The 14,546-nt window shown below is 42.7% G+C and overlaps 1 protein-coding gene and 2 non-coding genes across 5 annotated transcripts in view; 1 reads left to right on the top strand and 2 right to left on the bottom strand.

Moving 5' to 3' along the window:
- Window positions 1–7,392, bottom strand: part of AP3S2 (adaptor related protein complex 3 subunit sigma 2) — a 62,388-nt gene extending 54,996 nt beyond the window's left edge. For all 3 annotated transcript variants that reach the window (XM_005560496.5, XM_065548425.2, XM_073996713.1), the window contains exons 1-3: window positions 7,279–7,392; window positions 2,739–2,830; window positions 2,210–2,321 (exon numbers count right to left, since the gene is read on the bottom strand). In XM_005560496.5, the coding sequence (XP_005560553.1) occupies window positions 2,210–2,321; window positions 2,739–2,830; window positions 7,279–7,347 (273 nt within the window). In that variant the 5' untranslated portion in view covers window positions 7,348–7,392. The remainder of the gene's footprint in view (window positions 1–2,209; window positions 2,322–2,738; window positions 2,831–7,278) is intronic.
- Window positions 218–324, bottom strand: LOC123574766 (U6 spliceosomal RNA). The gene has a single exon (XR_006699966.1). It is a non-coding gene; the product is annotated as a U6 spliceosomal RNA (small nuclear RNA).
- A 4,125-nt stretch (window positions 7,393–11,517) lies between the features above and the next one.
- On the top strand, window positions 11,518–11,579 carry LOC123574809 (U7 small nuclear RNA). Its single transcript, XR_006699994.1, has one exon. It is a non-coding gene; the product is annotated as a U7 small nuclear RNA (small nuclear RNA).
- The last annotated feature ends 2,967 nt before the right edge of the window (window positions 11,580–14,546 follow it).

Consider the following 14,546-nt stretch of genomic DNA (forward strand, 5'->3'; position numbering starts at 1 on the left):
AGGGAGTTGGAGGTTGCGGTGAGCTGAGATCGTGCCACTGCACTCCAGCCTGGCAACAGAACAAGACTCTGTCTCAAAAATAAATAAATAAATAAATAATTTTAAAAAAATTATAAAACTGGTCTTTTGTATTATTAATATAAATCTCAAAGGTCCATTTTCTCTAATAACTGTGGCCCAATTTTTTTTTCTCTTTTAAAAAATTTTCCTTATTTTTTATAATATGGAATGCTTCACCAATTTGCATGTCATCCTTACACAGTGGCAATGCTAATCTTTTCTGCATTGGTCCACTTTTAGAATATATGCTGCTGAATGAAGCAAGCACTCTATCCCAATTTTTAAAACACATTATCACTATATTTCCTTAATTTTCAAATAAACTCATATTATGTACACATTTCTATAGCCTGCTACATACAGTTAACAGTAGTATAAAGCACATTCTCACATTTGAATTCTACAACCTAATATCACTTTTCAGATGGTAGATTCATGACTCAAACTCAGATTTCCTGATGCTAGATCTTGAGCTTTTTTCTTTTTTTGAGACAGGGTCTCACTCTGTTGCCCAGGCTGGAGCGCAGAGGTGCGATCTTGGCTCATTGCAACCTCTGCCTCCTGGATTCAAGCGATTCTCCCACCTCAACCTCCCAAGTAGCTGGGAGTACAGGCACATGCCACCAGGCCCAGCTAATTTTTTGTATTTTTAGTAGAGACAGGGTTTCATCATGTTGACCACGTTGGTCTCAAATTCCTGGCCTCAAGTGATCCACGCACCTCAGCCTCCCAAAGTGCTAGGATTACAGGTATGAGCCACTGCGCCCCACCTTGAGCTCTTTCAATTATGCTGACTCTCAATGTCCAATCTGACTCAGGTTTTAAGAAAGTATTTAAAAATTGTCTCCAAGATGCATCTGTTTTAGATGGGTTCATCTTTATGTATACTTTTATGTATAATTACGTGAATACAATGTATGAAATTTTTAATTATCTTACAAAACTATATATTCAAAATTTCAATTTATTTGTTCCAAGATATGTTTAGCTTTTAAACTTTTATCTTAAGAAAACAAATTTTGTTGTAAGCATTTATTTATTTATTATTTACTTATTTATTTATTTTGAGACAGAGTGTCACTCTGTAGCCCAGGCTGGAGTGCAGTGGCGCGATCTCAGCTCACTGCAAGCTCCACCTCCCAGGTTCATGCCATTCTCCTGCCTCAGCCTCCCGAAGCTTGGACTACAGGCGCCCGCCACGATGCCCGGCAAATTTTTGGTATTTTTAGTAGAGACGGGGTTTCACCGTGTTAGCCAGGATGGTCTCAATCTCCTGACCTCGTGATCTGACCGCCTCGGCCTCCTAAAGTGCTGGGATTACAGGCGTGAGCCACCATGCCCGGCCTATTTATTTTTAATTTATTGTTGTTTTGAGACGGAGTCTCACTCTGTTGCCCAGGCTGGGGTACAGTGGCACGATCTCGGCTCACTGCAACCTCCACATCCCAGGTTCAAACGATTCTCCTGCTTCAGCCACCTGAGTAGCTGGGACTACAGGTGCACACCACCATGCCTGGATAATTTTTGTATTTTTAGTAGAGATAGGCTTTCACCCTATTGGCAGGTTGGTCTCAAACTCCTGACCTCAACTGATCCGCCTGCCTTGGCCTCCCAAAGTGCTGGGAGTATAGGCATGAGCTACCATACCTGGCCTGTTGTTGTAAGCATTTAAAATTTACATTTTATAGCTATAGAATTTTCTTTTCCACAATTGTTGTTACTTAAGTTTTCAATGTAGCATCTATTTGAGTGTTTTCTACCTATGGGCTTATTCAAGTACTTAAAAGAAGCTCATCTAGAATCTCACATATAAAATGATGAAATTATGCTAAATGAATAGTTCCCAAGCTAGGGTCCCTACACATCTCAGTTTTCATGAAGGTAATAAAAACAATCTGAAAGCAGATTGTGGGCCACCATGTCCGGCCAAAAGTATAAGTTTGTAAATGAAAACCAAGGCAGCGCAAGGGCTAGATAGAAACCAATAAATCTACAAGTGCTGAGGGTTTCTCAGGAGCTCTCCCAGAGCACCACCTGGTGGACGTCTGGCAACTTTTACCAGTATCAATAAGGAGATGGACACAAGGTTACTCAAAAATCCCGTGGAAACTCTCTAAAGTTGCTGCCATCATTAGCTGACTACACATACCTGGATGAGGTCCAAGATTCCAAGTTCACTCTCTGAGGAATCCACACAAAATACAAAGTAGAGGGTAGCATAGTGTCGGTAGATCAGTTTGTAGTCAGAGCCACCAATCAAACTGCAGAAGATGGGAAACATTTAAATGCCCACAGCTTAATTAAACACATCAAAAAGGAACCTTGTGCCAAAGAATGAGAAAGGGCCCACTGGAAAGGAGAAGGCCAGATGCTAGAAGCAGGCCATTCTTACTAGGTGAATGGCAACCAAGTTTGGCAGAGGTACCTAAAGCCACCTTACCTTACCTTTTCTCCTGCCTATCCTCCCAGGGACCGATCATCTAAATGAGCGATATCAGAAGCACAGTAATTGAACTGCGCCCCCAGAGAGAATTGTGTCTCTCCCTGAGCAGATCATGGTGAGACCAGTTAAAGTTGCATCAAGTATCCACCTGACACTTGATTACTGCCAGAAGATGCAATAATGAAGGGCACTCACAAGTGGATATATGGGGAGAAAAATGAAGCTGACAGTTTACCTTCCACCCTCCAAGAAGTTACAGATGTTGTCATCCCGCTTGAGGACTAAATGGAAAGTCTCTCGAACAATCTGCTGTTGAATTTCTTCTGGCTATGGAACAAAAAGATAAGTGAATCAGTGGGCAGGCCTGAAAAACTACATCCCATCCATGGGGATGGACAGGGAAGAAGTGTTTCTAAGCTGGGAACATCTAAACATTTAGTACTTGTTTCTAGAAATGATAAAAATGATGAGGAAAAAATAAGAGTGAATCTATGAAAAATGGGTGACAAGGCTCTGATACAGGAATTAAGATAGGGTATTTTACCTAAATATCTAAGTCACTAACCATTACTGTCCTATAGGTAAGCTGATATTTAAACAAGAAAAGGAACATTGATAAACTCTCATACAAAGTCAGAGAATAACTAGAAGGCCTGATCCTGAAATATTTTGTCTTCCCCTGGAAAACATCTGTGACAAGTATATAATAAATCTCAACAGGTCTAACATTTTAAGAAGGTCAAGATGTGGGCCAGGTACGGTGGCTCACGCCTGAAATCCCAGCACTTTGGGAGGCCGAGGGGAGTGGATTACAAGGTCAGGAGTTTGAGACCAGCCTGACCAAAATGGAGAAACCCCATGTCTACTAAAAATACAAAATTAGCCGGGCGTGGTGGCACATGCCTGTAATCCCAGCTACTTGGGAGGCTGAGGCAGGAGAATTGCTTGAACCCAGGAAACAGAGGTTACAGTGAGCTGAGATCACGCCACTGCACTCCAGCCTGAGCGACAGAGTGAGACTCCATCTCAAAAAAAAAAAAAAAAGGTCAAGAAGTAATCATGTAAATGTTTTAAAAAGTTGTATTGGCAAATACAGCTGCCATCTTTTGTACTGGTAATATAGATACTACATATAAGATGCTGTGTTACTCATCAACAAAGTATTATTGAGAAAAATAGATCACAGATTAAAATTTTGAACAATCAGAGAGCTACAAATAAAATGTTTTATTATTATTTTTTTAGACTGAGTCTTGTTCTATTGCCCAGGCAGTGGTGCGATTACAGCTCATTGCAACCTCCAACCCCGGGTTTAAGCGATTCTCCTGCCTCAGCCTCCCCAGTGGCTGAGATTACAGGCATGTGCCACCATGCCCCGCTAATTTTTTTATTTATAGTAGAGATGGGGTTTCACCATGTTGGTCAGGCTGATCTTGAACTCCTAACCTCATGGTGATCCACATGCCTTGGCCTCCCAAAGTGCTGGGATTACAGGTGTGAGCCACCATGTCTGGCCTTATTTTTTCACTTACTACGTGCATAAGAAAGCTCAACTCTGATGAAATCACTTTGATAACTCACCTTTGATTTCTAATTATACATATGAGTTTCAGAAGAAGTATGGTTAAAAAGGGTAACGAGAGGGAGAAACCAGCAATTAAGATAGAAAATAATTTAAAGCTCTAGACCATTGCTTCTCAAATAATTTGCAATGAATCAGCTGTGAATGTTGTTAAAATACAGATTCGGATTTAGCAGGTATAGGTTAAATCCTGAGATGCAAGTCTAGTAAGCACCCAGGCAATACCATTTCTGTTGGTCTGGGGACCACACTTTGAGTAACAAAGCATAAGAAAACCTTAAATTGGACTTGCCCCAAGAGTTAGAAAATAGGTTCAAGTAATTTTAATCCCTTTTTTTCTACAGCCCTGAATTTAGCTTTGAAAGGGTTATTTAAAAGAAACAGAGAGGGGAAAAAACAGGGAAAACGTAATTGTGGGGAAATTACTTTGACTCACATGGGTATAGAATGGCTCACAGTATTTACTGAATGAATGAAAACTTGCTAATCATTGGTCACTACAAATTTGAGTAAATCAATCACTATTTTCCTCATTTCCATTTAAAGAACAAAGCTCACAGATGACAGGATGCTGTAAGGAACTAAGTCTATATACTGCAAAATACGAAACATGCTAAACATCAGCACTTTTTAAAACTGAAAACACATCTTTTGAACTAAAGCCTTTTATCTGACTCTGGAGGAAGTGGCAGCAGTGGGAAATGGTATGAAATGATGAGGCTACCTAATTTCTAGTTCAGTAAAAAGGTAAACTACCAATTGCTTACATGCCTCAGTGATTTTAATAACCCCTCATATCATTTTAGTACTCTGTAGTTTTCAAGGTACTTTCATCTATGAGCTCATGAGGTCTTATAAAAATCCTACGATCTCCAAAGATACATGAATGGTCAATAAGCACATGAAAAGATGCTCAACATCATTAGTCATTTTGGAAATTAAAATCAAAACCACAATGGGCCAGGTGAAGTGGCTCACACCTGTAATCCCAGCACTTTGGGAGGCCAAGACGGGCAGATTACTTGAGGTCAGCAGTTCAAGACCAGCCTGGCCAATATAGCAAAACCCCATCTCTACTAAAAATACAAAAATTAGCCAGGCATGGTGGCGGGCACCTGTAATCCCAGCAACTTAGGAGGCTGAGGCAGGAGAATCACTTGAACCCGGGAGGCAGAGGTTGCAGTGAGCCAAGATCACGCCACTGCAGCCTGGGAGACAGAGCAAGACTCAGTCTCGGGGGAAAAAAAAAAGCCACAATGAGATACCACTTTATACCCACTAAAATGTCTTTAATCAAAAAATAAATAAATAACGAATGGCAGGGATGTGAAGAAACTGGAATCCTTATACATTGCTGATGGAAATGTAAAATGGTGCAGCCACTTGGAAAGTTTGTCAAATAGTTTGCAGTTTCTCACAATGTTCACCATAGTTACCATATGATCCAGCAATTCTACTCCTAGGTATATAACCAAGAGAAATGAAGTCATAAGTCCACATAAAAACTTGCACAAGAATGTTCATAGCAGCATTAGTTAGAAGAGCCAAAAAGTAGAAACATCAGCTTATAAACAGACAATCAAAATATGGCATACCCATATAATGCAATATTATTCAGCAATAAAAGAAATGAAGATCAGATACATGCTACAACATGGATGAATCTTGAAAACATTATATTACATGAAACATGGCAGACACAAAAAAACCCACTTATTTATGATTTCATTTATATGCAACGGAATAGGCAAATTCCATCTGCCACTCTGGAGTAGGCAAATTCCATCTGCCACTCTGGAATAGTCAAATTCCATTTGCCATTCTAGAACAGGCGAATTTAGAGGGAAAGAGACTCTCTAGGGCTGGGACAGTCATGGAGAAATAGGCAATGAGTGCTAATGGGCAGAGGTTTCTTTTTGGGGTGATGAAAATGATCTAAAATTGATTGTGGTGATGGTTGTGCAGCTTCTGTGAACGTGCTAAAAAACACTCAACTGTCCCCTTTAAATAGGTAAACTGGGGCCGGACACAGTGGCTCATGCCTGTAATCCCAGCACTTTGGGAGGCTGAGTCTGGTGGATTGCTTGAGCCCAGGAGTTCAAGACCAGCCTGGGCAACATAGAAAGACTTCATCTGTGTAAGTAAATAACGTAAAATAAATAAGTAAATAGTATGGCATGTTAGTTTTTTTTTTTTTATCTCAATAACCCTGTTAGAAAAAAACTAGGGGGGAATCTGTATACACACAAATGCAAATACAAATAGTTATGTTGAATACTCATATTTTTACCTCGATGTAATCTACTTAATTAAATGTAATCTAGCTTTAAAAATCTTATGAAGGAGTAAAATTAGTTTTTCATTTCTAATTGACAAAAGACAGAATAATTTAAGTCTGAAAAGGGTTTATTAACTTGTCAATAGACGCAAGAGTAGAAAAGGTGGAGCTGAAGCCGGAATACGTTTTCTGACTCCCCTCTTCAGTTTGGCCAGTACCCCAATTATGTAACATTTTGAAACCCTGCCATGAAGAAATAAAATATTGGAAGATAGGAAGCAAATACTGATGTTTATGTGTTTGCAAAGGAACGTGTTGGGAAAATTCAAATTTACGTAATCACTTATTGAGCCCTTATGCAGCAGCATTTATAATTTCTCATCATGTTTCCACTTTTAAACTAAAATTTTCTTCAACCCTACAGAGTGAAGGGTATCTAGTCTCTGGAAAGTCCCAGCCAACACTGAAGCAAAATAATTCCAAATAAAGAACTTTTCCAGACCCTTTGGCTATAACAAAAACTTTCAGAAACTTAATATTTCTTCCTCATGAAACTGTGGTCAACAACCAAAAAGATGACAGAACGTGACTTCAATCATTCAAGTTCTCAACGAGGCACACTCCCCACTGTCGCTTCTATCTCGTTCCCAGAGACCCAAGGGAAAATGTCACAAAATGGCACAGAAATGCCAGGATCCAGAAAAGGGTCAGAAAGAGCGAGGGCAGTAGGGCGGAAGACAGAATGCCTGGCACCGGCCTGCGCCCAGCTTAAGTGCTTAAGAAGGGTGAGGGTCATGCACGGTGCAGGAGCCCCAGGTGACCAAGGAGCGGTGCCCCCGGGCGCCCAGAGGCCAAAGAGGAGGGAAGAGATAGTGGGCACCCTCAACGGGCGTGGTGAAGCCGGGCCGCACTCACGAAACGCTGGTAGAAGCGGACTAGCCGCGGCTTTCCATGGTTGTTGAAAACCAGAATCGCCTGAATCATCTTCGCCGGCCACGGTTCTCTCAGCACCGGCTACTCCCAGAAATCGCCTCCTTCCGCCACAACACGGCTACTTCCGGTTGGTGCGCTGCTGAGAGCGGCACTCGGAAACTTGGCCCCGGCACCCAGGAGCCCTAGCACCCAAGGGTCCGGCCTCTTTGACGCCCTGGAGAAGGCGGCGGGGTCCCCTGCGGACTGCAGGTGCGGGTGCCCAGGAGCGTGGTCACCTCGACCAGCGTCGGTTGGCCGGTCAGGATGCGAATCCGGATCTATGTCCCTCGCCAAGACCGACAGCTGGCCCCAGAAGCCGAAACTTGACCACCAGCGGGGTTGCCAACACAGAGAGGCGGCGCGAGCTTGCCTTTCTCACCGTCCGCTCCAAAACCTGTACTCCCGCCTTCCCCTTAGCGCTCGCAGAACGTTCCGCGGAGTGGAGACGCCGGTCGTTCGGCCGTTCCTCGGTTAAGGAACGTTTCGTTCATTTTTATTTTTCAGTATTACAATGCTGCAGTGAATTACGTAGCTGTCTCTCCGTGCATATGGGCTGTTCCTCCATGGTAGACGGTGAATGGTGGAATTAAAGAAGTTTTAGTGCATTTCCTTTAAAATCCCAAATCAATCAAGTTCTTATTTTTGTTTGTTCTTTTAATGACCCAGTGTGGGTAAGGTGGAGCACGTTCGTATACTGCAGATGGAGCAGCGGATACAGCTGCAAATCGATCCAGAGGACTTTTTGGCAATATGGATCAGAAGCCTTTAAAATATGTAACAGTCCAGGCCCGGGGGCTCACGCCTGTAATCCCAGCATTTTGGGAGGCTGAGGCGGGTGGCTCACTTGAGGTCAGCAGTTCGAGACCAGCCTGGCCAACATGGTGAAACCCCGCCTCTACTAAATTACAAAAATTAGACGGGTGTGGTGGCGCGCGACTGTAGTCCCAGATATTTGGGACTCAGATACCCAGATACTTAGTCCCGGGACTGAGGCAGGAGAATGGCTTGAACCTGGAAGGCGGAGGTTGCAGTGAGCCGAGATTGCACCACTGCACTCCAGCCTGGGCGACAGAGCGAGACGCTGTCTCCAAAAACAAAACTCTCTCTCTCTCTCTCTCTCTCTCTCTCTCTATATATATATATATATATATTTATTTAAAATATATATGTATATATATGTATAATATATATATGTGTGTGTGTGTGTATATATATATATGTATTTATTTAACATTAGACTCAGTGTTTCCAGCTCTGGAATTTATAATAAAATGATTGTGGATGTGTGAAAAGATTTAGCCTCAGGAACATACATTTCTGCCAGAGTATCTTTAGAACAGTAAAAAAAAAAAAAAGAAAAAAATATATATCTCAGCAGTGTTATTACAGGGGAAAACGGGAAAAAATTTATTACAAAAATGAGAAATTGGTTAAGTGCATTGTTCTACATGAATATGAGAAATATTAAATAGCTAATAAAAATCATGCTGGGAAAGATTTATGATACAGAAGTGTTCATGACATCTGTTAAGCCAAAAGATTACACGAAGTATGCACAGGGACAACCCACTTTACACAAGATTGGCGGCAAATACACCAAAATATGAATAATGTATCTGATGGAATGGCAGAGTCAGGGTGGTTTGATTTGTACAGGCCCCTGGAACCACACTGCCCTGATTCAAAGCATGGTTCTGCGGACTGCCTGGGCACCCTGGGCAAGTTTCTTCATCTGTAGAAAAGGTGTAATATCAGTTTCCTAAACTGGAAAATGAGTCTACTGACTGCAGACAGTTGTTATAAACACAAAAGGAGTTATTATAATATTTGTAAGCACTTGGAACAGTGCATGGCACATAACTGAGTACCACATAAGTGATTTTAAAACATCTTTGGGTGGTAGGATTATCAAGTTTTCCTTTTATTCCTTCAAAGAAATATGTGCTACTTTTGCAGCCAGAGTTTTGGGGTTTGCTTGTTTGTTTTTTCAGAGACAGGGTCTTACCCAGATTGGAGTGCAGTGGCACAGTCATACCTCACTGTAACCTCAAACTGCTGGCCTCAGGCGATCCTCCAGCCTCAGCCTCCCAAACCCCCACAATGCCTGGTCCAGCGTTTTTTTTGTTTTTGTTTGTTTGTTTGTTTGTTTGAGATGGAGTCTCTGTTGCCCAGGCTGGAGTGCAGTGGCACAGTCTTGGCTCACTGCAACCTCCGTCTCCCGGGTTCAAACAATTCTCCTGCTTCAGCCTCCCCAGTAGCTGAGATTACAGGCGCATGCCACCATGCTCAGCAAATTTTTGTATTTTTAGTAGAGATGGGGTTTCACCACACTGGCCAGGCTGGTCTCAAACTCCTGACCTCAAGTGATTCACCCATCTCAGTGTCCCGAAGTGCTGGGATTACAGGCGTGAGCCACTGCACTTGGCGTGGCCCAGTTTTTAAATAAATAAAAACCCAAAGTCAGTTGCACTGAAACTTGACAAAAATGTTTAAAATGTTGAGGAAAAATATCAAAGAATATTCTGAAACAGAATTATGAAGAACTAGCTCTGCCAACTATTAAAACCTACTTTGATGGTTCAAATTGTAATTATAGGAAGACTAACTGAAATACTATAAATAATTTAGGCACAAAATAATTTTAATATGTGATGTAGGAGTGGGAAGGAATTCAGTAAATACTATTAGGATAAACTGGTTAGCAATTTGAAAATAAGTAGTTAAGTATAAAACCAGATAATAACCTAAATAGAAGAAAACGAAATTGAATAATATCCAAAAACCTGCATTAGCTTAGAAGCAATAAAAATCACAAAACATCAACAGATATATAAAGATTTTTTTATGAAAAGAATTATTTAATGGAAAAGTCATTAAAATATGGCAAATGGTTACATTTAAAATACAAATAACTCTGATAAAGAGGTATCACTCCCCATCTCCCCAGTAGATAAATGGACAAAAAAACTGAATAACAAAGGGAGAAATACAGCTAGGAAAAGGAAAAAATGTTTAAGCTCACTACAAGTGAGGGGAAAGGCAAATTAAAATATATTAAAATAGGCCGGGTGCGGTGGCTCACGCCTGTAATCCCAGCACATTGGGAGGCTGAGGCGGGTGGATCACGAGGTCAGGAGATTGAGACCATCCTATCTAACATGGTGAAAACCTGTCTTTACTAAAAACACAAAAAAATTAGCCAGGCGTGGTGGTGGGTACCTGTAGTCCCAGCCAATCGGGAGGCTGAGGCAGGAGAAAGGCGTGAACCTGGGAGACGGAGGTTGCAGTGAGCCGAGATCGCACCACTGCACTCTGGGCGACAGAGTGAGACTCCGGCTCAAAAAAAAAAACTATATGTGTGTGTGTGTGTGTGTGTGTGTGTGTGTGTATATATATATATATAATTTTCACCTTATCCAAAATCATTTTTAAAATGTTTTCATACCCAATTCTGACAAGGGCAGCATAAAAATGGTTCTCCCCTACATTGCTGGTGAAATTATGGTTTAGAACAACTCTTTTGGGAAGCAATTTGGCAATATAACAAGAACTTTACAAAAGATTTCTAGATTCTCAGTAATATGACTCCTGGGAATCTGCTCCTAAAGAAATAACCCAAAAATATAGTTAGAGGTGGGGAATTAAGGGAACTATATAATTTTCAACATTTTTGGAAACAATCCTGTTAGCCACACAGGGATCAATTTAAATATCCAAAAGTTGGACCATGACGGAACTATCCAGTGGTAGCAATCTTAAAAATAATGGTTGCAGGTGGGCATGGTGGCTCATGCCTGTAATCCCGGCACTTTGGGAGGCTGAGGTGGGAGGATCGCTTGAAGTCAGGAGTTCAAGAAAAGCCTGGCTAACATGGTGAAACCCCGTCTCTACTAAAAACACAAAAAACTAGCCGGGCGTGGTGGCGTGTGCCTGTAATCCCAGCTACTAGGGAGGCTGAGGCAGCAGAATAGCTTGAACCTGGGAGGCAGAGGTTGCAGTGAGCCAAGATCGCGCCATTGCACTCCAGCTTGGGCAAAAAGAGTGAAACTCCATCTCAAAAAAAAGAAGAAAGAAAAATGGTTACAAAGACTATGTAGCAATATGGAAAGTGATTATGTAACATTAATCGAAAAAGTAGTATCAAATTTTATGTGTGGGCATAGTGTTACAACAACTATGTACAAGTATTACAGATGTTTTAGAATTTGTCTAGCAGGTTTTCCAGTTTGTACCAGAAAACCCCTATGCAAGTTTACAGAAACCAAAACCATGTACACAAATTACATGCTAAAAAACCCAAACACTAAAAATTATGAACATGACTGAGTGAAACTATGAGTTTTTTTTCCCCTTTAAATATATTTCCTAAGTGCATTGCTATTTATGGAGATTAGTTTAGTCCCTCAAAAATTCTTCCTATATCGTTCGGGCACAGTGGCTCATGCCTGTAATCCCAGCACTTTGGGAGGCCGAGGAACATGGATCACCTGAGGTCAGGAGTTCAAGACCAGCCTACCCAACATGATAAAATCCCATCTCCACTAAAAATACAAAATTAGCTGGGTGTGGTGGCACATGCCTATAATCCCAGCTACTTGGGATTATGGTAATACTCCTGCTGAGGCAAGAGAATCTCTTGAACCCGGGAGGTAGAGGTTGCAGTGAGCCGAGATTGAGTCATTGCACTCCAGCCTGGGCAACAAGAGTGAAATTCCATCTCAAAAAAAAAAAAAAAAAAAAAAAAAAAAAAAAAAAAAATTCCCATATGAATGAAGCTCAGAGGATTTTCTTGGTTCTGTTTGAAGATACAAAATAACTGTCAATTTCTATCATTAGGCCCATGGTGAAAGGCAAGCTGGACACTGGTGGAAGAAAAGAAATTCAGATGGATAGAGGAAAGGCACCTCCCAATAAGAAAAGAGTCCAGGCAAGGCGATGGAAGTGGGAGAGTGGCCTGCTTCGGAAACAGCCAGCCCCTCCATGGGACCAACACAGCCCTTCCCAAACTGTTTCTCAGAGCAGCTGTCCCATGAAATGCTCCTCACAAAAACAGGTTCTATGACCAAAGAAATGTGGGAAATACTTAATCATACCCTGTCCTGAAGAGTTACAGTAAATGTTAGTATAGTAAAAGCTCTGGGAAATCCTACAGAAATGTTTGAGTTTAACATTACGTTTGTCCCAACAAATTAGATCATAGAAACACCAACCGCTTTTTGTTTCTAGCCCTATTAACAACCTGTGGAATATCCCTCGAGCTGGTCTGAAGGGATCGCCGCAGAGTTCTTAAGGAGGAAGCGAGCCAAGAGAGGAGGGTTGTGACGTTGTGATGAGCTCTGAGTTGTATTAAGGAATTTGAACTTTCCATCTGGGGAGTAATAGGCTCCAGTCTAGCTTCTGAAAGCTGCCCCTGCCAGCCACATGGGGGCCCCTGAAAGCAAGGTTTCAGCCCTGCCATATTTGCTCAGCTCCCCACAAGTGTATCTAGGAAGGCTCCTGCCCTGGCTGGGCCTGCCCTAATGCCTGAGCCAGTCCTGACCAGGGCAGGAGGTGCAGCAAAATCAGGGGCTTTGGCCTCACCATCTGCCCATGTAGATGCCCATGCAGCCTCTGAGCCACAGCAGCTTCCCATCTTCTCCCTTCATAGTCCCTAGCCCTAGGGAATAGGATTTTGCATCAGTTTCCCTACCTGCTGAGCCTGGGACCCTATTCTTTCTTTCTTTTTTTTCCTTTTTTGAGGCAGAGTCTCACTCTGTCGCCCAGCTCACTGCAACCTCTACCTGCTGGGTTCAAGAAATTCTCATGCCTCAACCTCCCAAGGCATTGGAACTACAGGCACGTGCCACCATGCCCGGCTACTTTTTGTATTTTTTGGTAGAGATGGGGTTTCACTGTGTTGGTCAGGCTGCGTTCGAACTCCTGACCTCAAGTGATCTGCTCACCTCAGCCTTCCAAAGTGCTGAGATTACAGGCGTGAGCTACTGCACCCGGCCCTGGGGCCCTGTTCTTATCATCAGCCCACTTGGTTTTCCCATCCCTAGGGAGCTGGTTTCAGTTCTCTATACTTCTTAGCCACAGGCTGGGCTCCTCCTAAACAGCAGGTCACCCAGAACCATAACATCACTACTTGTGCACCACAGCACTGCCACTCACCCAGAATCTGGGCATCATTCTTGACCCCTTCGTCTCCCCCCAGGTCCTGTTGATTTTGCCCCCTGAATGCCCCTGAAACCATTCTCTTCTTGTCATCTCCCCTGCCACTGCTATAGCCCAAACCCTCTAGCCTCTCACCCAGGCAACTGCAGCAGTCTCCTAAAGGAGCTCCTCACCTCCAGTTGCTCTGTAGTCAAGTGACCTTTGAAACATAGATCAGATCTCACTCTTCATGGTATCACTGGCTTCCAGGATGTTAAGGGTAAAGTCCCCAAATGCGTGAGGATGCCATGCCCAATCTCCAGCTTCATTTCAAACACCAGCCCCCATTCTCTGAGCTCCAGACACAATGGCCTTTCCCTTTCTGAAGCCCCTCCAAGACACCCCGCCTTTTTTGTTGCTTTAGGACCTCTCCTATTGACACACTGGGCCTCCTTGTTTGGAATGGTGACCTGTCCATATAAGTTTGCCATACCATTTGGGCACAGTGCTTTAGACAGCAGGATGTCTAAAGACACTGGGTGACTCTACCCCCAGTCAGTGTCCCGAGCTATCCTTCTGCTCAACCACCTCCCTGGCCACCCCCATGGTTGAGGTCCCAGCATGGCCTGCCTGTGAGAAAGTCCCATTCAGACACAGAACACCAGTGAAGTGGCTACCACGTCTTCTGGCCCCGTTTCCAAGACCTTTCTTAAAAGTAAGGAAGCAGGGGACAGTGGAAGGAACATAAGATTTGCTTTTGACAGCTCTGGTTTGAATCCTGATTCTGCTGCTCATTAGCTGTGTGACTCTGGGCAGGTTGCTTAACCTCTCTGAGACCCTTTTCCTGCTCTGTAATATGAATAGTCCAGTAGTTAAGAATGTGGGCTTTGAAATCTGGGTGCTTGGGTGTAAATTCCTCTTGCCACTGTATACTATCCTAGAGCTCTGAGCTTTAGTCTCATGAAAAAATGGGGATAATCAGTACCTCACGGACTGTTGTGACAAGTAAGATATCGCAAGTGCTTAGCACAAGTATGAGTCATTATTATCATGGAAATCATCCAGCATTGTGTTTG

This window comes from Macaca fascicularis, chromosome 7 (assembly GCF_037993035.2).
Source record: "Macaca fascicularis isolate 582-1 chromosome 7, T2T-MFA8v1.1".
In the NCBI taxonomy this organism is placed as follows: Eukaryota; Metazoa; Chordata; class Mammalia; order Primates; family Cercopithecidae; genus Macaca; species Macaca fascicularis.